The 23,167-nt window shown below is 49.1% G+C and overlaps 1 protein-coding gene across 1 annotated transcript in view; it reads left to right on the forward strand.

The window, feature by feature from the left end:
• PAX2 (paired box 2) overlaps window positions 1–23,167 on the forward strand; it is a 103,038-nt gene that overhangs the window by 16,324 nt on the left and 63,547 nt on the right. Inside the window, exons 4-5 of the mRNA XM_006157392.1 lie at window positions 20,824–20,909; window positions 23,031–23,150. Coding sequence (XP_006157454.1) covers window positions 20,824–20,909; window positions 23,031–23,150 — 206 coding nt within the window. The remainder of the gene's footprint in view (window positions 1–20,823; window positions 20,910–23,030; window positions 23,151–23,167) is intronic.

A 23,167-nucleotide genomic window follows, 5' to 3' on the forward strand; every position in this document is an offset into this window, starting at 1 on the left:
TGGCAAGCGCACACCCCCTATAGCAAAACCTCTCAAAAAAAAAAAAAAAGAGTCAGAAATGGAAGGAAGGTGGAGAAAGAATTGAAGAGCAGGAGAAAAGGCAGTAGGTGACCAGGAATGTGGGGAGACCTTGTCTTGGCTTCCCTTCTCCCTCCCAACCAATTCGCACCTCTAGGAGAACAGATCCCCAATGCCTCGCTTGTGGATCTTACCACCGGGAGCCCCCTCTGCAGCACTGAGATGAAGAGCTGTGTGGAAGGGAGGATTTCAAGAAAGCAGCCCTGCCAGGCATATGTTAGCCTGGTCCTGGCTGCGTGGCCGTTGGCAGGGAGGGTCCACGGCCTGGATTTCTCTCCAGCAGTTGGAGGGTCAGCTGTTGTCCACATCCCGGTTTCACTGGGCTCTTCCTGCCAGCGCCGAGCACCATTGACATGGGGCAGTGAAGCATAGACGTGCAGGCTGAGGGGGACAGCGTGCACGCACGCCTGCACGCACGCAGCCTGCTCGCCGGTGGAGCCAGCTGCTTAGACGAATAAACAAATGTCCCTTACAGAGAGTCCTTTAGCGCCACGATCCCATTGGCAACCCTAAATGCAGTTGAATGGAGCTATCCAACGTTCATATTTACTAAAATGTAAATTAAATCAAGGAGAGAGAAAACCTGGGTAAGAAAAACCATTTGGGCATATCCATTAGAGACAGTGAAAGATCGCTGTGCTGCTCCATGGATAAGGGAGTTGTAAACAGTATTAAAAAGTAGAGAGAGAAAGAAATGCAGGGAAGAGAGAGGATGAAGGGGGAACCCTAAATCACAGACAGGGGTGCACACACAAAGGCACAAACCAGATTTACTCCAAGCTTTGCGAAATCTACAGCTTGGACTGGCGATCCGTAGACATTCTTAGGCACAGGATCCGGAGAGCATCGGCGTGGAGAGGGTATCGGCGGTACCGCAGGCAGGCACGGTTCTGGCGGGGTACCATTCCAGAGACAGTCAAGGATTCAGGCATATGAGGTTTTCAAAGGTCTTTAAGCACACGAGTCTCTAGCGAGCTGGATGCAAGTTCGAATGGATCTCCAAGGGAGCAGCCCATTCCCAGAACGACATCCGCTCGACTGCTTCTGTCGACGAGCTGCTCCTTCTGTCCTCTGTAGTCTGTTTTATTCCGGATCCTTCTTTTCCTCTTTCGTGCTCACTTATATCTCTTGGAAATGCTTGAGCACTTGCTGACAAACAGGTTAGTGGATATGGCAACTTCCAAACATCTGGATGAAAACCAGAGACTGTAGTCAATCATCTATAAAAGGTTGTCAATACGATGCCGAAGATCCGGCGATTTAGAAACGGCCACGTCATTGATTGAATTTCCCAGTTTTTATCCAGGCATGGAATCAACATGCTGGGAAGCACCTGTTTTGGGAGAGCACTGTCCTAGGAAATGAAGTGTTAGGAAACATCTTCGGTGCGTTCGGGTCTGGTTTCTGGTTTGAAGGGAGGCTGGGAACAAGCCGGAGGATTGGTCAGCCGTTAGTTACAGAATCGGCACAGCTGATGGGCACTCTCCTTCCTCCAAATATTGACCAGGAGGGCAGACCACGTGTCCAAATAAGCCCAAGCTGTCTGGCAGACTTGGTTTCCATGAGAGAGTCTACTTTGCTATCTTGAGAATATCAGGTTCTTAATGGCATGGCTTTTTGTTCACTTATTCTTTCATTCATCCATTCAGAAAACCTTTGCTGAGCACTTACTATGTGCCAGGCAATTCACATAAAACTACATGACATAGCACAAGCAAGCGGGCTCTGGAGAGAGGCTGCCCAGAGTTGAGATCCAGCTTCCCTACTCACTGGCCATGAGGTTACAGGTCAGTCTCCTATCTCCTCTGGACCTCGGTTTCCTCACTCAGACAAGAGGATTTCAACAACTTGGTGGAAGACTAGGATTAAAGTTTACTGGGGCCATCAGGTGGAGTGGTGGTTAAGGCACTGGACTCCCACATGGCCAACCATGGTTGAGTCCCAGACCTGGTGGCTTGCTTTCTCACTACCATTCTCTGTCTCTCTGTCTCCCTTCCTCAAATTGAATAATAATAATAATAAATAATATTAAGTAAAATTTTTTTAAAGTATGAGTTTATTTTAGGGCAAAAGAAATTTAAAATCCATGAATAGTTTTTTTTTTTTTCATAATGTGTATTTTCCATGAACCTTTTCAAGCCCTCTCATATAATATGGGATAATCATGTCGCTGTCTCCTCAGTTTTTGTGAAAGTTCAATGAGTTAATCCACACAAGCCTGCTTGCAATTGTAGATGGCAGGGCTGGCCTCACGGCCTGGAAGTTAAGGGAGCTGGATCCCACATGGTCAACTCCGTGCTTAAAATCTCAGTTCTGCTGGCTTAAAAAACATGCCAGATGCATGTGTGTGTGCATGCCCCAGATCCTGGCAGGATGGGGAAGTGGAGGTGCCGGGATTGCTGTGTGACCACGCCCCATTGGAGAGCACACCCTCCCTCTCCCTCTCTTGCTATCTCTCTGTATTTCTCGGTGAGTGCACATGCTCTTTCCAGCAAATTTGAAAGAAAGACTTGCACCTGGAAGATATTAAGTGCTCAATAAATGTTCGTTATTATTATTATGGTAATAATGAAGCTTGTATCTCTTGTTATATGTCTATGCCCATATGAGGGCATAAACACTGACTCTTTGAAATAAAAACATCTTGAAGATGGGGCCAACAGGTGGTATGGTGGTTAAGGCACTGGACTCCCACATGGCTGACCTTAGTTTGAGTCCCAGACCTGGCAACTTGCTTTCTCACTTTCCTTCTCTCTCTCTCTCTTTCTGCCTCTCTCTGGTGAATGCATGTGCACTATAACAAACAAAATAATAATAATAATAATAATAATAATAATAATAATAATAATAAATAATTTTAAAAAGTCTCCAAAGAGTCACAAGGATATTTTGGGTACAGGACTGTGGGTCATGATGTTGGTGAGAATTATAGTCCCCTGTGGGCCAAGCAGGATTTAGGAAGGGGACCTGCTCTGTGTATTGCCAGGAAAAAACAAACAAAACAAAACAAACCCTCTGTGACTCAGTACTGAACAGAAGCAGTCAGGTAATGGTCCCCTTTGCCCACTCTGAGAGCCCAGACTCTGTGGACGTGTGTATGCACGTGTGCACATGTGTGTATACTTCACAAAACTGTGCACGCTTTCTCTGGAATCAGTCTGCTATTGCTTGAGGAGTTGAAGGTTGGCATTTTCCGGGCTTCATGGCATTTCCATGGGTTGTGGTGCTTTGCATTTTGTAGTTTTTTTTTTCTTTCTTTTTTTTTTTTTTTAAGACAAAATGAAACGGTAGTAGGAAAAAAACCTTTGTTTGATGGGTTTGAAGGGTTCCTCTGATTCTTAAATGTCATAGACGGGAGAGGGAAGGGAGGTAAACAGAAAGAGGAGGGGAAAAGAGGAGGAAAAAAGGGAGATAAGACAAAGAACGAGGACAGAGGAGAGGGAGAAACAAGCACATTTTTTTGAAAATTCAAACCACATCCATCCACTATGGTGCCACATATTCGAATATTCCAGGGCGGCATGGCAGTCTGATCATCATTGCAGTCATTTCCATTGGTAAGGGGTAAGCAATTTTTAAAAATTACTAATGTAATCATTTTAATAATGAATTATTTTAATTCACCAGAGAGAGAGAGAGAGAAAGTGAGAAAGCAGGCCACCAGGTCTAGAGCTTAAATTGCGGTCCGCCATGTGGGAGTCCAGCGCCCTAACCACCACGTCACCTGCCAGCCCCAGGGGAAAACGATTTTAAGAAAAAGTTACAGGGATAATTCTTTGTGGACTTAATTTCCTTGGTGCAGTGGCTCAGAGGAACTAGACAACTACAAAGTCTACTGACTCCATGACCAACAAGAACAAAATGAAAACCAAAGTTCCCCAAGCCCATAGGGATGTGTTTCCTATTTTTATGAGAAGTCCCAAGAGATGAAGCTGAGGTCCAATCTCATTCTTTTTTTTCATTTTTCCTGTTAATGACTTTCAAAAAAAAAACATTTAAATTTAGACTCAATCACCCAATATTTCTCTCTTCTTTAGCCTCATTTCATTTCCAAGTCTGGCAATCGCTTGATCCAAACAGGTTTTGTTTTCGATTCCATTTCTTGCCTCAACTTCTTCCTGATTATGGTTTATAGTTAGATCAACAAGTCAGCTCATTAGACTTCCCTAAGATCCGCACCCAAACGCCCTTACAGACACTTACCTATGCCTTTCTGACTCCTTCCTTAGTCTTCAAAAACTGTTTTTAAAGAATTATTTTATTTAACTTTTTAATTTACTTACTTATTTTAGTTTGACCAGAGAGGGACAGGGTGAGAGTGAGAGCGCGAGAGAAAGAGACAGTGAGAAAGCAAGCCATCAGGTCCAGGACTTGGCCCATGATCGGCCATGTGGGAGTCTAGCGCCCTTAATCACCACGCCACCTGTGGCCCCAGTCTTCAAAAACTTTTAAAAGTTTATTTATTTGTTTCTTCCATGAGCAAAAAAGACAGAAAGACCGCGTCTTCAACAGGGTCCTGACACAGTGAGCCCTCAGCCAGCCCCAGAGCAGGGGTAGGCATGTGCCCGCATACTCACGGAGGGCTTCCGACTTGAAGCTGGAACCTGCCCACTTGCGATGGATTATCTCACAGAGCGTAGCATTTCACCACTGTGCCACTATTTGGCCCCTTTTCTCACATTGAATACCAAGATTTTACTTGTCCTTATGTGTAACTATTAGCTGGTAAAAGTCCTGATTTTTGGAATTAGAAAGTAACCTTTTTCTATTGCCAGAGAGCACATGTATTCACTAGAGAGAGAAAGAAAACGAGAAAACCCTCCAATGGGACATAGACATGCTGCAGTCTTTTTTCTTTCATTTGTCCATTGGTCAGAATTATGGGTGCACACGCGTGCACGTGCACACACACACACACACACAGCCAGAGTATTCTTCAAGCTGTCATGGCCAGGAATCGAACCACAGTCAGCCACGTGGGATTTGGCTCCTAATGCTTAACCACTGCACTTTGGGGCCAGTCCATAAAGTAAAATTTAAGTTTTTATCTTTATTTATTTAGAGAGATTTTTTGCTATAGGGTGCTTGCACTTGCTGGAGAGACAGAGAGAGGCAGAGAGACAGAAAGCAAGAAATCACCCCTTGGGAGAATGGCCATGTTGCAATCCCTTCTTCTCTATTCTCCTCTTGAGATCTTAGGCACACATGCACACACACCCAGTGTGAGTTTTAAGTAACTGGGTCTGGGACTCGAACTGCAGTCGACTACATGGGAGTCCAGCAATGTAACCATTACACTATCTGCTGGATCCTGAGAAAGTAAAATTTTAAATAGGCTAAATTTGTATCCTAAGACTTCAATCATCCAAAAATTTTAGAAATAATTATTTAATTTCATTTAATTTGTTATTATCATTTTAAAAATTTGACCAGAGAGAGAAAGAGACAGAGAGAGAGGGAAAGCAAGCCACCAGGTTCAGGACCCAAACCTTAGTCAGCCATGTGAGAGCACAGTGCCTTAACCACAATGCTAACTGCCATCCCTATTAAATTTTTAAAAAACAATTATTTAATTTTATTTATTTATTATTTAATTTTTGCTATAGGGCAAGCAAGTTTATCAGAGAGAGACAGAGAGAAAGAGTGAGAAAGCAAGTCGCCAGGTCCTGGACTGTGAGTCACAGTTAGCCATGTGGAAGTCTAATGCCCTAACCATTGTGTCACCTGCTGGCCCCCACCCAAATATTTTCTTTCCTAAAGAATTATTTTATTAAATGTTGTTTATTCATTCATTTATTTTATTTTGACCAGAGAGAGAAAGAGAGAGAGGGAAAGTGAGAAAGCAAGCTCCAGGTCCAAGACTCAAACCATGGTTGATCATGTGGGAGCATCCAGCGTCTTAACTACCGCGCCACCTGCTGGTCCCTCCCATCCAAAGATTTTTTAACAAGTGTAAAGCATATATGAGGATTACCATCTTCCTTTCTGCCTATTTATCACCACAGAGTTGGTGCTGTCCTCTGTCGACCCCAGACCCCTGGTAGTGTTTGAATGGACCAGAGGCCAAAGAGAAAACTACCCCCACCCTGTGCCACTTGCCATACTTTTTGCACGTATCTACTGAAAACACCCATACACGAACACACAGACACCTTAATTTATCTTAGGATTTTTTTTTTAGGTTTTTGCCATAGGGTGTGTGTACTTAGTAGAGAGAGACAGAGAGAGAGAAAGTGACAAATCACCCAACCAGGGTGGGAGGAGGATGACCACACTGCAATCCCTTCTCCTCTGTTCTCCTCGTTGGATTTTGGGCACATATGCACACATGCCTGGCATGATTTTCAAGCCACCAGATCCAGGACCTGAACCGTGGTTGGCCATGTGGGAGCCCAGTGCCTTAAGCTCCACACCACTTTCTGACCCCTTGTCTTAGGATTTTATGTACTTCAGCACACAGGTATGCGTGTGTTTGTACACATGCATATGGTAGTCTGATGCCTCTGCACTCATGAGTCTGTATGTTCATCGTCATCATAGCTAACAGTGCGTACGGAGGTAGGAGCTATGATAAATATGTTACATTTATTAATTGATTTAAGCTTCACAAACAACCCCATAGGGCTTTATCGGTTGTTTACCAATGAGGTTACCAGAGTACAGAGAAATTAACCAGCCTGCTCAAGGTCACAGACTAAGCAGCAGAAGTAGGATTTGAACCCATGCAGTATTGGCTCTAAAACCCATGTGTTTATCCACTACACTGTCTTCACATCTATCAGAGGATATGCAGGCATGGCTAATCTCTTAGGAAGCTCTGTAGATTTTGCAGTCTCATGCCCAGTTGTGTATTCCTCTGTTTACTTGCAAGCTAAGAACAAGACCCTGAGTCCCGGCAGAAGGTCATGCCTAGTGTGTGTGCCTGTGCTCGGCCAGGGTGTATCCACGCCATTGCAGAGCCGCGGCATCCAGGGAGAGTGGGGAGGAGGAAAATGCTGATGGCCAGGCCATAGTGTGGAGAGAATGGGGACTCTTGGAACTAGAGTTCATGTTGTTATTCCTACTGGGAACCTAACTCCATCCGGCCTCTCCTAGTCTCACCTGGGATGCAAACTCTGGACAGGCACAGGATTGGCCTAGGGGGTTAACGTTCCCACTTGGGCACATGTAGGAAGGGTGGCACCAGGACTCGTGCAGTGTGGTAAAGTCAGATCTGTTCAGTGGAGCAGGGGCAGCTGGCTTTCAAGAAGACACTTGTCCTGCATTTCTAGAATCTTCCTTCTGGAAAGGAGTCGTGCAAATGACCAGGCCAGAGCAAACTAAAAACTTAAAGGATGGGCTCTTTCACCCAAAACCACACCGAGAAGGCAATTAAAGCAATTACTGAATCATATGCCACCACCCGAATCCAACATCATTACTCAACCCACATCACCAAGGAGACACCCATTAACCTAATCTCTGAGACATACATTATGAAAAAAAAAAGATGCTGATATGATCAATGAATGCAATAATTCAAAGCAGAAACACAGACACTGCCACCAAACAATGCTCAAATTCCTCCTACTCAGTGTTTCACAAAGTGCAGTCGCCTCGATACAATGCCTCAAAACACCAAACCTTACCCCGGCTGCCAGAATGTGTGGACACAGTGCCATAGCAGGAACGCAGCACGGTTCGAGACGGCCATCCCACAGGCACACCCTTACACAAAGGCTCAAATCCTGCGGCCATTCGAGCCACAGGAAACATTGCTCAGATTTGCACAGAGACGGAGCCCGCAGTGCAACACGCAGCCCTCCTGGGCACCCAGCAGAAGCGGCCACAGCTAGTCTCCCTGGCATGGTGCAGCCTGCTGGAAAGCAGCAACGCCATCCCCTTCCTCCAGCAGGTGCATGTATCCAGACCGTCACCTCCAGTGAGGCCTCCAGGCTCTCGTGGCTAGCAGAGAGTAAGCTGTCCCCTGAGCCTGCTTCCTGAGACAGGACAAATCAGCTCAATCCTGGCTGGGGTTTAATAAGACTTCACTGTTACTGAAAACGACAGAACTCCAGGGACGGACAGGGTGGGGGGTCAGGGAGAGCTTGCCAGGCTGGGGGCAGGAATTCCCCTTCCTTTACTGAGCTCTGCCTTCTTGGCCATTCCGGAGCTGAAGCCCTCTTGCTGGGTGTTCACTGAGTATCGATTCAGTCTGCAAGCAATTTTAATATTTCTTCAGGGACTTTCCAGCAACAGCACAAGTCATTAATTCACCCTCCCAAATTGCTTATTCAATAGCAGGAACATGGCTCCTGAATAAAGTCCCAGAATTTATGTGACTCGCACGAGTCAGGAGGTCAAACAACTGTTATGGAGCGAAGTTAAAAATCCAAATAAAATATTGACACTTTTTTAGGGAGGGGGAGGGGGGAAGCAAAGGTATTTAAAATAGGTTTTTGTTGCAATGCCCCCAGGATAAAGAATGGAAGGAGACTGAAGACAAGTTGGAGTTTATAAAATCAATGGAATTTATTGCACATCTACTTGGCATTTAATAATTCTCTCATTTCCACATTCCCTACCCCCAACACATCCTGGCCATGGATGGACGGAGAGATACACAGGTATACAAATGTGCATTTGTGCACATCAATACCGAGGCCTGGGCCAGTCTAACCACGCAGCTGGGGTGTGAGAATCTCACACGCCCTGGGAAGGGAGCAGTGGCAGGTGCGGAGTCTCACTGGGACTTACGTATCTGACAGAAGTGGGCATAACTTGGCAAATATTCAGGGAGTATAAATAGTGGATAAATACATCCACTCTTACAAATCTTGGATCAATGCATTGGAGCAGACATGAATATAAAGATACAGTAATCATAGAAATGGGTTCTGAGGACGTAGAAACTGAGAAACTAGTCTTGATTTGGTATCATCCTGTAACCAGGAACGCACTCTGGAAACGATTGGGTTGTCGGAGAAGTCATGGTGTACGTTTCTGTTTTTCTATGCAAAAATGCATCATGACTTTCCCAGCGATCCAGTAGATAGATCAATAGATGCCATTCGGAAATCTATGCCCAACTCTACCAGTGCACGTAGAACACACTGAAACCTACAAACACTTGGCCGACACTTGCGTTCGTCTATAACACAGCCATGAGGCTTATCATCCCACGGCACTAGGGGACGGTAAGTGTGGTTGGAATCACAGCCACACGTGATCTCTGGTAATCGTCTCTATACACGTTAGCTCAGATGTCCAGGTCATGAAAAGACTGAAGCAAAAATGTATATGGGGCCAGCAGGTGGCATGGTGGTTAAGGTGCTAGACTCCCACATGATTGACTGTGGTTTGAGTCCCAGACTTGGTGGCTTGCTTTCTCACTCTCCCTCTTTCTCTCTCTCTCTGGTAAAATGAAAGAATAATAATAAATAAAATAAAATAAATCATTCTTTTAAAAAAATGTGTTCATGCCCAAATAGTTGATAAGCACACGGCAGTATCAGTATGAAATTTCAGGAGAGGTTGTATGGTTCAGCCTGCGGACACTGGAGTCACAGGCCTGCATCCGAAGTCTGGCTCCAGTGCTATCAAGCGTGTGACCTTGGGCAGGTTGCTTTCCCTCTCTGTTGTCGCTGACATAAAATAGAGAGCATGTCTAGCTGACAGATTTGTAGTTAGGATTTGAATGAGAAAACGCACATACTAACAATGCCTGCTGTACAGTGAACAGGAAATAAACGATAGTCATTACTTTTACTAATAGTACACACGACTCTTCTGTTCAAGTGGAGCTGCTTAGATTCTATGGCCTTTTCTTCCTTTTCTTTTTAATTTTGCCAGAGGGAGTGTGCACTTGCCAGAGAGAGAAAGAGAGGGAAAACGAGAAAGCAGCCTCCATGGGGAATGGTCACGTCACAATCCCTTCTCTTCCACCTTTCCCTCCTTTTGGGATTTTGGGCATACACACACGTCTGGCACGTTTCTCAAGCTGCCAGGTCCAGTACTCGAACTGTGTTGTCAGCCACGTGGGATCCAGCTGCCTTACCACCATGTCACGGGGCTAGCCCTAATCTGATCTTGATGTGACTGAGTTATTCTACCTAATGGTTGGTGGCATAGGTTCTGGAGTGAGATACCGAGATTTAAATGCTACCTCTGTTCCTTAACAGCTGTGTGACTGTGAGTAAGTTACTTAACCTCTCAGAGCCTCAGCTTCTACATCTGTAGAATGGGATCAGCCTTCACAGGTGGTCAGGAGAATTAAATAATTCATGTAAAGTGCTTAGCACAGTGCCTGCTATATAGCAAGCACTTTTTACCCCCCTTCGTCCCTTAAGATTGTGTTATTGTTATAATTATTAATAATAATATTTATTTACTATTCAAAAATAGTTATTAAGGGGGACCAGCGGGTGGCATGGTGGTTAAGAGAGCTGGACTCCCACATGGCCGACTGTGGTTCGAGTCCCAGACCTGGAAGCTTGCTTTCTCACTTTCCCTCTCTTTCTCTCTCTTACTGTGTCCCCCTCTGGTCAAATGAAAATAAATAAATAAAGTTAAATAAAATAATTCTTAAAGAAATAGTACTCACATTACGCCGAGTACGGCTGCAAGGTGCTAGAAAGAGAGTCGTAAGAATAATAGATGTGATGTCTGCCCGCGAAGGTTCAGGGTCTGGGGGAGAACGCAGCATAAACCGAGGAAGCAAGAAAACCCCGAGGGAAAGGGGGGACACAGAGATGTAGATTGAAGAGCTGGGGCGAAGCCAGACTGGGAAGGTTTTAGAAGACCAAGCCGAGGAATTCTGGCTTTGTCCTGCTGGCGATAGGAAGCAGTCGCAGGGTTTAGCCCCATCCCGTTCTGTTCAGGAGAGGAGAGAGACCGATGGCATGGTTTTGAATACTGGTGAGCAGGTGAGGGGCGGCCTGGCGGTCACTAGCAGGCCCTGGCCTGCTGCCGCCCAAGTGTGTCCATCCAGGCATCCTTCCGCTCACAGAGACTAGACAGGCGTGTTGCAGGAGACTTAGTTCTAGCAATGACCCCCAGCAGCACAGCATTCACTCCAGGGGCAGCCCAGGCCTCCGGAGCCTCCCAGGCAGGACAGCGAGGTGAGCAGCTGGTGGAACCCAGCTTTCGTCAGAAGCCCTGACAGACGAGGGCAGGGCCAGTGGCGACAGGAGCCAGTCTGGTCACGCTCTGGGCTTGGCATGCTCTGCAGACTGGTTTCCAAATGGTTAGTTAACCACATTGCCCCTTAATTTTTAGACCTATGCATATCTTGAAGTTAAATCAATCCATATGCTTACCATTCATCATATAAACCACCACTATTGGCCCCTTGGGCCAGCCCCAGGGCCCATCTAGCCTGGTGAATTGTCTCTGGCCTGAGCTCCCAGGTGGAAGGGTTATCTTCCTCAGTGCCAGTCTTAGACGGCTGAGCGGATGCAGAAAAGGCACCTGGTCTCTAAGGAACCCACTGGGAATTCATCAACCTGAAGTGTACTAAAAACTACTTTGAAGTTGTTTTCATTTTTAACTTAAAGCTTAGTTTCACAGAGAACCCAGTAGCTTCCTGGACTGTGGCAACGTTGTCACCTGACTTTGGAGTGAGGATTAGCAGGTGGAGAGAAATGTGGGCTGAGAGAGTCTGAGGAAGGGACTTTCGTAACCCAGGCTTCCTCCCACAGGGTCCCTCGTATATCAGAAGGGTGATTTTCTCACTCCTCGGCTTAAGCTTTTCAAATTTTATTTACTTATTTAAAAATTATTTTAGTCTGTTCATCATTATTATTTTTTAAATTGTACTAGAAAGAGAGAGGGAGGGAACATGAGAAAGCAAGCTACAAGGCTCAAAGTGTGGTTGGCCATGTGAGAATCCAGTGCCCCAACCACCACGCCACCTGCTGGCCCTTCAAATTTTATTTTTTAAAGAATTCTTTTTAAAAATTTATTAATTAGAATAAATGAATGAATAAATAAAATTAAATAAATAATAATTTTTTAAAAAAGAGACCAGCAAGTAGTGTGGTGGTTGGGGCACTGGACACTCCCACATGACTGACCACAGTTTGAATCCTGGACCTGGTGGCTTGCTTTCTCACTTTCTCTCTCTCTCTCTTTCTGTGTGTCTCTCTCTGGTCAAATTAAAATAAATGAATGAATACACAAAATTAAATAATTATTTAAAAAAAATTATTCATATTTTAGTTTTTGCTATAGGGCACATGTGCTTACCAGAGAGAGAAAGTGAGAAAGCAAGCCACCCAGTCTGGGACTTGAGCTGTGGTCAACCGTGTGGGAGTCTAGAGCCTTAACCATCATACCTTCTGCTGACCCCTAGTCTTCTTAAATATTAAAAGAGTTCAGAAATTCTAATTCAAAAGGCCCGAGGTAGGATCCAGGGGTTTGCAAGCACTTTTGGGATTTTAGTACAAGGACTACAATTTGAGGAAACCCTTCTGCAAGCTTTTTGGTGGGTTTTCATTCCTTGGAGCTCCGTTACGAGTTCTGAGACAAAAGAGGCAGAAGTTCTGGACAACTTTGGGAGGAATGCTGGCAACTCAGAACGGATTCTACAGCCAGAATGGAAGGTCCTGCCCACAGTGCTGAGCATGGCCTGACCCTGCATAGAGCCCTGCCTGTCATGCGTTCGGTTGTCCAAACTGAAATCTGGAAGGCTCCCTAGGGAGCATGGGCAAACAGCCCTGCAGTGCGTGAGCCGCAAAGCTGGAGCCTATGGAACGGGGCAGGCGCGAAGTGCCCCTGGGCTGCCAGTGGGGAGGCCATGGGCTGGGTGGATGCTGTTTCTTTTGGATTCCTGAGGAGGAGAAAGACAGTTTCAGTTTTTCTTTTTTTACAATTTTTTCATGTTGTTTATAAGGCAGAGAGTATGTGTGCTTGCCAGAGAGGGACAGAGAGAGATAAATCACCCCCCAATGGGGCATGGCCAGGACACAGTCCCTTTTCCATTTTTGCCTTCTGTCAGGACGTTGGGCATGCACACACACACACTGACTTCTCAAGCTGCCAGGGCCAGGACCTGCACTGTGCAGTTGGCCATGTGGGATCTGGCTCCCTCAGCCACCATGCCACGGGACAGGCTCTCTCGTTTCAGATTCTAGTTCCCTGGATCTGTGGAGAGGATTCTAGTTTCTTAGACGTCTCAGGAATAGAAACCATTTTCAGGAGAAGTAAAAATTTCCTGGATGATCTATGATCTCTCGCTTGAGGTTCTGCTGTGAAAAGTTTCCAGCTGTTTGTGTTGCTAGCTTGCCTCAGGGCCCAGCCAGGGATACGTGCCTTGACACAGGCAGTTTCCGAAGACTTGAACTGAAGCAATTACCTGCATCAGTTGTGCAAAATATCCCCTGCTGAAGCAACTGCAGTTTTGTTCTCCAGAGTGGTCTAGCACACCCAGGCACCTTGAAGTCGCTCGCGGGACCCCACCCATCACTCGTCTGGCTCAGTGCACACTGGGGCCAACCAGTTCGAAACTTCTCTACCGTGGACTTCCTTCGATTTGCCAAATCAGGACAGGCTTTCCCCACACCAGCTATTTAATATTTTATACAAAGACGGCGACGTGGGCAGTTCTCCCCACGGCGTAAGCTGATTCGGACATGGATGTAACCAGTGCTTGTAGATATTTGACGTCTCGCTTCTGAGACCTTTGGAGCAAACCAGTGATAGCAGCCTTGCTGCCAGCTGCTATTGGCCTCGGACGTAATTCTGAAGTGAGGAAGGCGGTCTGTTCTAGGAGGTTGGACAAGATGTCACGGGGACGCGCTTGGAGATCCGTGTTTCCATACCGCCAGCAGTGGTTTCCGCTGTCATCATCCCATTTCCTAGCGAGGGGTACTGAGGTTCAGAGAAGCCCCTGACCCTTCATTCCTGGAATACAACAGAACAAGAGACTAGAAGTAGAGTCTAGGAGTTTGCATACTGGGATTTGGGGTGTGGATAAGGGTATGCGCCTCGCAGTTAGTCTACCTGCATGCAGATCCCAGATTGTCCATTTACTAAGTAGGTGACCTCGGAAGGCAGTAATATGCCTTGTCTGTAAAATGGGTTGTTACGAGGATGAGGAAACCGTTTGAAGTGCTTGAACATTGCCTAGCACATTGTCGGTACTCAGTAGACAGTAGGTTTTATTACTGGAGCCTCCATGAAAATGGCATTGCTTCTAGAAATCCTTACCAGCCCAGTCCTGGAAGTGCTGCCACCTCATTCCCTCCTAGGTGAGCTTTCTGAGGTCACCTCAATGCTAATAGGACCTCTTTTTTGTCTCCATCTCAGGGGAGTTTTTACACATCATTTATTATCATATAATATAATGCAATATAACATCATACATAACATAACATAATATGATGGGTAGGTTAACTTGGAAACCCTGAGGCGGACCGTGGATGGATGGATAGATGAATAGATACATTTGTACTAAGTATACATACATTATATCATTCTATTGATTTGTAAAAAGTTCCCGGTCTGCCTGGCTGTAATGAGATTTTTGAACTTTGCGTGGCGATCAATGAGAGGAATATTATTGGCCTGGAGAATTGATATACCTGCTCTCAGTGGCTTGTTCTGCTCCCAGGCTGCCCCGGCCCCCCAGGTGTACGATTCCAGCAGACACTTAACCTTTTTTACAGTGTCATCAGGCTAAAAGGAATCTAATAGTGACACAGGACTTGTGCTCAGCACTCTGCCACTATTGCTTTCCTGTCACAAATAATTTATAGCCTTCTATTTCCAGCCCTGAGCCTGCACCCCAGCCCTGCCTCCTGCTTTCCCCCAGCTCCCAGGAATCGATACACTCACAGAGCCACAGTGGGACTTCAGGGTGCAAGGAGACAGACGGACAGACAAAGAGAGGGTGATGGAGAGAGGGACAAAGAAGACGGAGAATGAAGCCCAGGTGGGCACGAGAGAAGGGAGGAGAGGAGCAGAAGCAGCGGCAGGGCCCCTAGTGCTTTCCTAGGGGCTGAGAGCGTCTCCCTCTGAGTGTAACCAGCTGTTAACTGGAGACTCATGGACGACTGTCATTCTAACTCGCAGAGCCCAGGAGACTGGAGCTCCAAGTTGGTGGGAGGTGGAGGCCTTCCGGAATGTAGCCGGAAATGGAGTGACTTCGCCACCTCCCTCGTCCTCCTTTGCTCTGAAGCCCTGGCATCTCTTGGGTCTTCTGTGGACCTTTCTCAGGGCCCTCAAGTGGAGTCTGATCCAGTCTCCAAACTGTCTTTCTGAGAGTCCAGTGCAACCTCTTTTGGGGTCTGGCTGTGACCTCTGCTGCTGTGTCTTCTTAGCATTCCCCTGGGTCTCAGGAGCACCTGCATTGACCAAGCTGGGGCATCCTGGGTGAGGAGCTCTGCCTGCACCTGGGTGGGCCCTAAACTGAAAGCAGCCCAGCCTAGGAGTCACCCACAGGAAGCGGACTCACGGTCATCATTATTATTAGAGCTGGCATTTATCGAGCCAGCCTTCACACTGGTCACTCTTACACGGATTCTCCTGCTTAGTCCTCACCACGGGCCTACGAAGTGCATAGTAGTATTACCTCATTTTACAGAGGAAGGAGTGAGAAACTGCCATGGGCTTCACAGGCAGTAACAGAGCTGGGATTCAGACTCCGGCAGACAGATCCCAGAGCCCAACTCTCACTCCCCCTGCTCCGCTCACAACCCAGAGAGCGTGCGAGGCTCTCGGCGCCTGAAGTGCCCATGCTGGGCCCAGGCCAGGCCTTTGTAGGAAAGGGCGAACTCAGAAATGGCTGAGGAGAAAGGGCACGCCGTGGAGGAAAGCAACCTGGGAAGAGAAGTGGAGTGGGACCCCGGGCCGCGCAGGCTGTCTGCAAGGGACAAGCGGCACCTCCCAGCTCCTGACACGAGCCCTCCGGGGCCCTGGCTACACCCTTAAGGATCCATATGTGAGGACTCAACCTTCTGGGTCAAGCCTGCCTGGGGCCATGGAGGACGTGGGTATGTCTGGCTGTCTTGTGGAAACAAATATAACAAAGACTTGGAGAAGGGGGAGCATGAGGGAATCGTATCAGGCCGGCATCCTAAACAACTGCGTCGCTTCGTCCTTTAACTCTCTCTCCTATATATAAACATTATTTTAACTTTATTTATTTACTTATTTTTTTAAAAAAAGTTTGGTCAGAGAGGGACAGAGCGAGACAGAAAGAGAGAAAGTGAGAAAGCAAGTCACCAGGTCTGAGGTTCGAACCGCAGACTGCCATGTGGGAATCCAGTGCTCTTAACCACCTTACCACCTGCCACCCCAACTCCTAGTATATTGCCATGAGGTGTCAGATCATTACAGGGGACGCAGGAGGGCATGGGATGACCAAAAGGCTCCCACAGTCCCAGGTCTCCAGTTCGCTGAGGTCAGCTGTGGGACTGGCAGTGCCCGCTGCCCGAGCCGTGGGTGGACTCCAGACCACAACTGCGCTCCTCTCCCACGCACCTCCACGCTGCTGTCAGGGAGTAGTGATTTCCATCACCGCCGCCTCAGCGCCCCAGGGTCAGGGCTCTTGGTAACAAAGACAGAAACTCCTCAAGCCCCTCTGGTTCTCTCTCCCTTGGCTCCAGCCCGGGGGTTCCCTTAGTCCAGCCCATGAGGCCTCACACCAGACCCCCTGCCGGCCCTCGGAGACCCCAGAAGCATTTGCTACAGTGAATGGGGAGCAGCTGTTCTGAGCTGCTCAGCATCCTGGACTCTTCTTGTGGATGAGTCTGCACTGCCCTGAGCCACTGCCTGATCTTTCCCACTGTGTGAACACCCGGCCTTCCCCCGCCGCCCTCCGCCCTTGGAAGGGGTGACCTTACCTTCTGCTTTGCTGAAAGTTCAGGCCGTAAAACCCCTCTGAAGCTGTGGCCACCTGAAAACACGCCATCTCTGGCTCACCACTCCCCTCTCTTCCCCGTCCTGTCCTCTCCTTGGTCTGCCTGCTCTCAGCCATCGAGTCTCCGACAGCTCAGCCTGGCCCTCTCTGCTGGTTCTCCCTCCTCAGCCTGCAAGCCGTCCAGCCATTTCCTAGCTAAAATGCCTTCTGCCCTCCCAGCTGCCAGTTCCACCCTCCGACTCCGCACGTCCTCTCCTGTCCGTTTCTGCAAGCTTCGAAAGCCAACAGTCTCCCTTTGCCGCCTTCCTTTCTTCCCTGTTCACCCCCTAACCTCATTCTCTCTGGCCCGTGTTCCAGACGCTTGCCCTGAGGTCCCTGGTGTCTGCCCAGATCCCCAGTCTGTGCCTCTTGTCCACGATTCCCTTCAGTCTTCGTGTTGCTATTGGCAGTAGATGATGTTTTCCTGGAGACGTTGTTCTCCATCCACGTAGGTGAAGCCCTCTGCCCTAGTTCTGCCACTTTCTGTGAGACCAGTTCCCTGGCTCCGTTGCAAGGTCACTTCTGGTCCTCTGTCCCTAGAAGCAGGCGGACTCCAGAATCCACTCTAGGTCTCTCGTCCCTTTAACGCACTTGGGCAACTCCGTGAACCATCTCTGCCGGGCCAGCTGCGGCATGGCCACGTGCATCGGGACAGTCCCCTGTGCCCAAACACTGGTCGTCTAGACAGGCAGCTCCACTCCCCCCAAAGCCAGTCACCTCCCTGACTCCTAGTCCTGACTCCTGGCGCCAAGCCCCCAGGTGCACAGAGGCAGAGTGCACTGCAGCTAGTGGCCAGATCCCGGCCATCCCGCCTTCACAGGGTCTCTCAGATCTTTCCCTTTCTTTCCGGAGACCAGCTCTTAGGCCTGTATATTGCTTTCCTGGGATCGGCTTTGACATGTCTCCTCTAGTTCGGAAATCACTCATGGCTTGACACCCTCTAAATCCCATCCCCGCATGTTGGGGGAAGCATGACAAACTAAAAAGCATGGGTTTCAGAGACAGGATCGTGACTCTGTCCTCACTGGCGGTGTGATCTTGAGTGAGCCCCTTGGCCTCTGTCAGCTTTGGTGTCCAGTCTGCACAGCAAGGACGATGGTATTTACTTTGGAGGGTGTCGTGAGAACTCACAGCAGTATACAGGAGGCATCTTCAAAAAGCTCATGGAAACGCTTGTCATGAAAAAATGAGGCATTGATTTCTACTTTCCCATGCAGTCCCTTCATGCAATGTAAGTTATAGGGCCGTGGTAGTTAAGGTGGCTGGATCTCACATGGTTGACTGAATAGTTCAAGCCCCAGACCAGGTGGCTTGAGAAACACGCAGGGTGTATGAGCATGCGTGCCTAAAATCCTAGGATCCCTAGATGATCCCGCCCCAATGGATCGTGGCGTGGTCCTCTCTTCTGCGACAGTTCTCTCTCTCTCTGGCAAGCACATGTGCCCTATAGGATAAAAAAAGTAAGATAATTGTATATGCTATTGGCACATCGTGGACATTCAGTAAGTGGAAATAGCTGTTATTACCATTGCGTGCAAGTGTCCAGACTTGTTTCCTCTGACTCCACACCCCCGCCGTTCCTGGCTGCGTCTAGGCATCGAGCCCTGTGACAGCTACTCACTTGGTGCCCACACTTACTTCCACCCGCCCTGGCACCTGCTTCTGATGCTCTCCCCTCTGCTTCTTTGTTCATCTTAGAATCTTGTGGATTTTTTGTTTTATTCTCTTTGTAATTGACATATTAATTGTCCATATTTATGGGCTATAGTATGATGTTTCAATTCGTGTATGCATTGCATGACGACTAAGCAGGGTAATTAGCATACCCGTCACCTCAAACATCTACCGTTTCTTTGTGGCGATACCAATCGAAGTCCCCCTTTCTAGGGACCAGCGGATGACATATGGTCACATTGCTGGACTCCCATGTAGTCGACCACAATTCAAGTCCCAGACCCAGCAGCTTAAAACTCATGCCAGGCACATGGGTGTGCATGCCCAAAATCCAGAGAGGAGATTGCCGTGTGGCCATCCCCCTGGGGGGTGATTTCTCGTTTTCTGTCTCTCTGTCTCCTGCGAGTGCACGTGCCCTATAGCAAAAATCTCTCTAGAAAAAAACCCAAAACAAAGAAATCCTCCTTTCTAGCCATCTTGAAATGTACCATTTATTATTATTAGCTACAGTCACTACTATGTCGCAGAGTGCCAGAACTCATTCTCCCCATGTAACTGTAACTGTTTATCCACTGACCAGCCTCCCCACCCTCCCGTCCCCACTCCCCTCCCTAGCCTCTGGTAACCACTCTTCCACTTCCCATTCTTTGATCCTCTTTTCTCGATTCCACGTACGAGTGAGACCATGCAGTAGCTGTCTTACCGTGCCCAGCTCATCCCACTTAACACAGTATTCAGGTTATAGACATTGCGACAAATGAAGGGAGTTCTTCATTCTTTTAATGGCAGAACGGCGTTCCGTTGGGCATGTGGACCACTGTTCTGTATTCCTCATCTGTTGGTCTCAGGTAGAATTATGTTTGGGGGCTGTTTTGTTTTGCTTTTGCTGGGGGAGAGCTCAACCCCTTTATTTTACAGCCAAGGAAACAGGTGCAGAGTTGAGTGGAAAGTCCAAGGCTAGGTGGCCTTTTAGTAGCAGTGTCAGAGCCAGGACTCAGGGCCCTGGCATGGAGCCCGCCGCCCTTTCCACTGTGCTCCGAGCCTGGATTTCAGCCCTGCTCAGCTTTGTCTTGCATCAGGTCCCCCCGTCAGTGACTCCCCCTCCGAGGGGACACTCCTCTGCGTCATCTGCACTAACCCCAGTGCCCCTCGGTAACGTGGCTTCTCTGCGTGTAAGCCATCTCTGCCCTGCCCTGCCTCCTTTCCAGCTCTACGGGGCAGTGGCCTTCTCTCTCCTGCCCATGAGTGCTCAGCAGAAGCTGCTTAGAGCTGAACGGTTTATGGCTGTGCCGCCTGGCTGGTTGGGGTGAGCAGGGCTCACGCACCTCTCTGCAGTGGGGAGAAGTGCTGTGGGGAAAGCGGCTTCCGGGGCTCCTAATTGGACCAGAGGTAGAGAGGAGCTTTCCTCGGTCCTGGCCCCGGGGTCAGTCTTTTGCATCCCTGAGATCTCGGTCTTTTAGGTCAGTGGAAAGGCCCTGGAATGTTGGATTTGGCCCCCTCCCAGCTTGGCATACAGAGAGGGCACCGGGCTTTTCAACACAAGAGCCGTGACCCAGGCAGGCCTCGGAGAAGGAAGCCACTGAGCAGCTAGCCGGGTGGGGACAGGGCTTTGACTAGTTTGAGGGCAGTAGGTGGATTCAGGAAGAGGTTGTTCGGGGCCTTATCTCTGCAAAGGATCCAGGAACTGTGCTGGGATCCTGAGGATAAAAAAGGCCACCCAGCCTTTCCCTGCCTACCTTAGCCCAAGTAAGACAGGGAAAACCACCGCCTCCCTCAACTCTAGAGAGCTGCGAGGGTCCTAGGAGGAAAACCAGCTCCCAAATGACCTCAGACCCTGTCCTGACGGCAGCAGGAGATGAGTGCGTGGCTGAGGGACAGGTGGATGATGGCCACCAGGGGAGGCCCCCGCCCCCCATGAGGGAAAGGCTGCTCCGATCCACTTGGTCGGCCACCCTGATCCTTTCTACAAATACCAGACTGCCATGCGCACAGTGCTGGGGCAGGACAGAGCACAGGCTGTCTGGTCCAGGCCGCTGGGTCTGAGCCACAGAGCCTCGGGGAACCTCGCCTTGCAGCAGTGCTCAGGGGCAGGGGTGCAGGGACCAGATGGGTGAGGAGGGAGCCGCGGCGCTCAGAGAGGGTCCTCCTGGGCAGGAGGCGTGTGATGTGATGCCGCTGTGATGCCGTTGCAGGATCATCCGGACCAAAGTCCAGCAGCCTTTCCACCCAACGCCGGATGGGGCTGGGACGGGAGTGACTGCCCCTGGCCACACCATCGGTAAGAGCCCTGGGGAGGGGAAGCCGGCAGCCTAGGGAAGCCAGGAAACACAGCCCCACCCTGGGAACTGCCCACCCCAGTGAGGTCCAAGGTTATCTGACTTCCTAAGTCCTGCTCTCCCTGAGATTTTAGGGCTCAAAGTCACCCTAAGAGGGACTAGTTCACTTGGATCGTTCTCCATATCCCCACAGCACCTCGCCTCTGCCTGTGTCCTCTCTTTTCTTTTTTTCTTCCCCCCCTTTTTTTTAATTGCTATACTGGGGCCAGCAGGTGGCATGGTGATAAGGCCCTGGACTCCCACATGGCTGACCACAGTTTGAGTCGTGGGCCCGGCAGCTTGAAACTCATGCCAGGAGCCTGTGTGCATGCCCAAATATCTGAGAGGAGAATGGAGGAGAAGGGATTGTGTTGTGGCCACCCCCACCCCCCCCGGGCTGATTTCTCACTTTCCCTTTCTCTGTCTCTCTGTCTCTCTGGCGAGTGCACATGCCCTATTGCATAAATCTCTCTCGCTAAAAAATTGCTATACTTTTTGCCTTCCTTTTCTTTTTTTCTTCTGAAGTTTGCTACAGGACACATGCAGTCACTGAAGAGGGACAGAGGAGAGAGAGGGAAAGTGAGAAATCACCTCCCAAGGGGTACGGCCACACCATAATCCCTCTCCTCCATTCTCCTCTTGAGCTTTCAGGTACACATAAATACCATGCACCCATGTCTTTTTCTTTTTCTCTTTCTTTCTCTTTCTTCCTTTCTTTCTCTCTCTCTCTCTCTTTCTTTCTTTCTTTCTCTCTCTTTAAAGACAATTTTGCCTTAAGGCATGTACTCTTGCCAGAGAGAGAAACAGAGACAATGAGAGAGGAAGTGAGAAATCACCCCCTGGGGGATGACCCTACCACAATCCCTTCTCCTCCGTTCTCCTCCAAGGATCTTGGCCACACACACATACACACACACACACACACACACACACCCAGCATGATTTTCAAGCCATCAGGCCTGAGGCTTGAACCACAGTGGACCATGTGGGAGTCCGGTGACATCACTGCTATGCCATCTGCTGGTCCTCCTAGTGTTTTTCTCAAGCTGCAGGGTTTGGGACTTGAACCAGGGTCTGGGACTTGAACCAGCCATGTGGGCTCTCCCTGCCATGCCACTGGCTACTTCCTTACTGACTCACGCGGGGGCTCTCATAGCCCTGACCCAGGCCTTCCAGAACGCTGGTTGATGCTTCCCTTCCACAGCCGCCCTGCACACTCAGGCTGGCTTCCCTGCGACCCAAGGGCACCTGGTGCTGTATAGCCATAAATGAGGCCTGGGGTTTGAGAGTTTGAGAGATGCAGGTATGGCTACCTGTTTCTCTTGCCCCTCCTGGCAGCTGTTCCCTTCTGTCTTCGCCAGCAAGAAGTAGAAAGGGCCGGTCCCAGCCCTCCGGGAACTGGCAGGAGCTGTTGTTTACTAGGAGGGAGGGCTGGCCGGGCAGTACCTGAGTCGGTCACCATGGGCTGAGTGGGTTCATGAGCCTGTGCCTGACTGGGAAAATGAGCTTCTCAAGTGATTCCAAGACCAGAAGCTACTGGGAGGGAGGCCTGCATGTCCCTGGGGCCCGAGGGCCAGCCTGTGTCTCCCAGGATATCAGAGACAGGTCTTAGGAAGCCACAGACTCCAGACCAGGATGGGGAAGACCCGGCCCAGAGGCTGAGGGATCACGAACTGGGGTTCCCTGGAGCGTTTCCAGCCTAGGGACTGGATGGGTGCAAGGCTCCTTGGAGCCGTGCTTGCTGCAGAACTGCCGAGGCACTCTCTGGGTTGAGGCAGCTTTGGCATTTCCTGCACCTGCACCCCTTGCTTCTTCAGGGGTGAGCTTGAGGGCCCCAGTGAAATCTATAGGTCTGCGGGAAAAGCCCGGGGCTGGCTGGTTATCCCTTGCCCCAGGCTGGACAGAAGCGGTCAGTACCTGGACTGTATGTGGCAACATGTTCCCCCTTGAAGCTCAGAGGAGGAAGGGGAGGATGGGCTCCTCGCCCCACCTTCCGTTCTCTGCTTCCCTCTGCCCAGCCTTGGGGCTTTGGCCAACGACCACGACTGTTCTCCTGACGGCATTTCCTCCTTATTCTCATCCAGTTCCCAGCACGGCCTCCCCTCCTGTGTCCAGCGCCTCTAATGACCCGGTGGGATCCTACTCCATCAATGGGATCCTGGGGATCCCTCGCTCCAACGGTGAGAAGAGGAAACGTGATGAAGGTAGGGAGGAGGGAAGA

This window comes from Tupaia chinensis, unplaced genomic scaffold (assembly GCF_000334495.1).
Source record: "Tupaia chinensis unplaced genomic scaffold, TupChi_1.0 Scaffold000539_1, whole genome shotgun sequence".
NCBI lineage: Eukaryota > Metazoa > Chordata > Mammalia > Scandentia > Tupaiidae > Tupaia > Tupaia belangeri.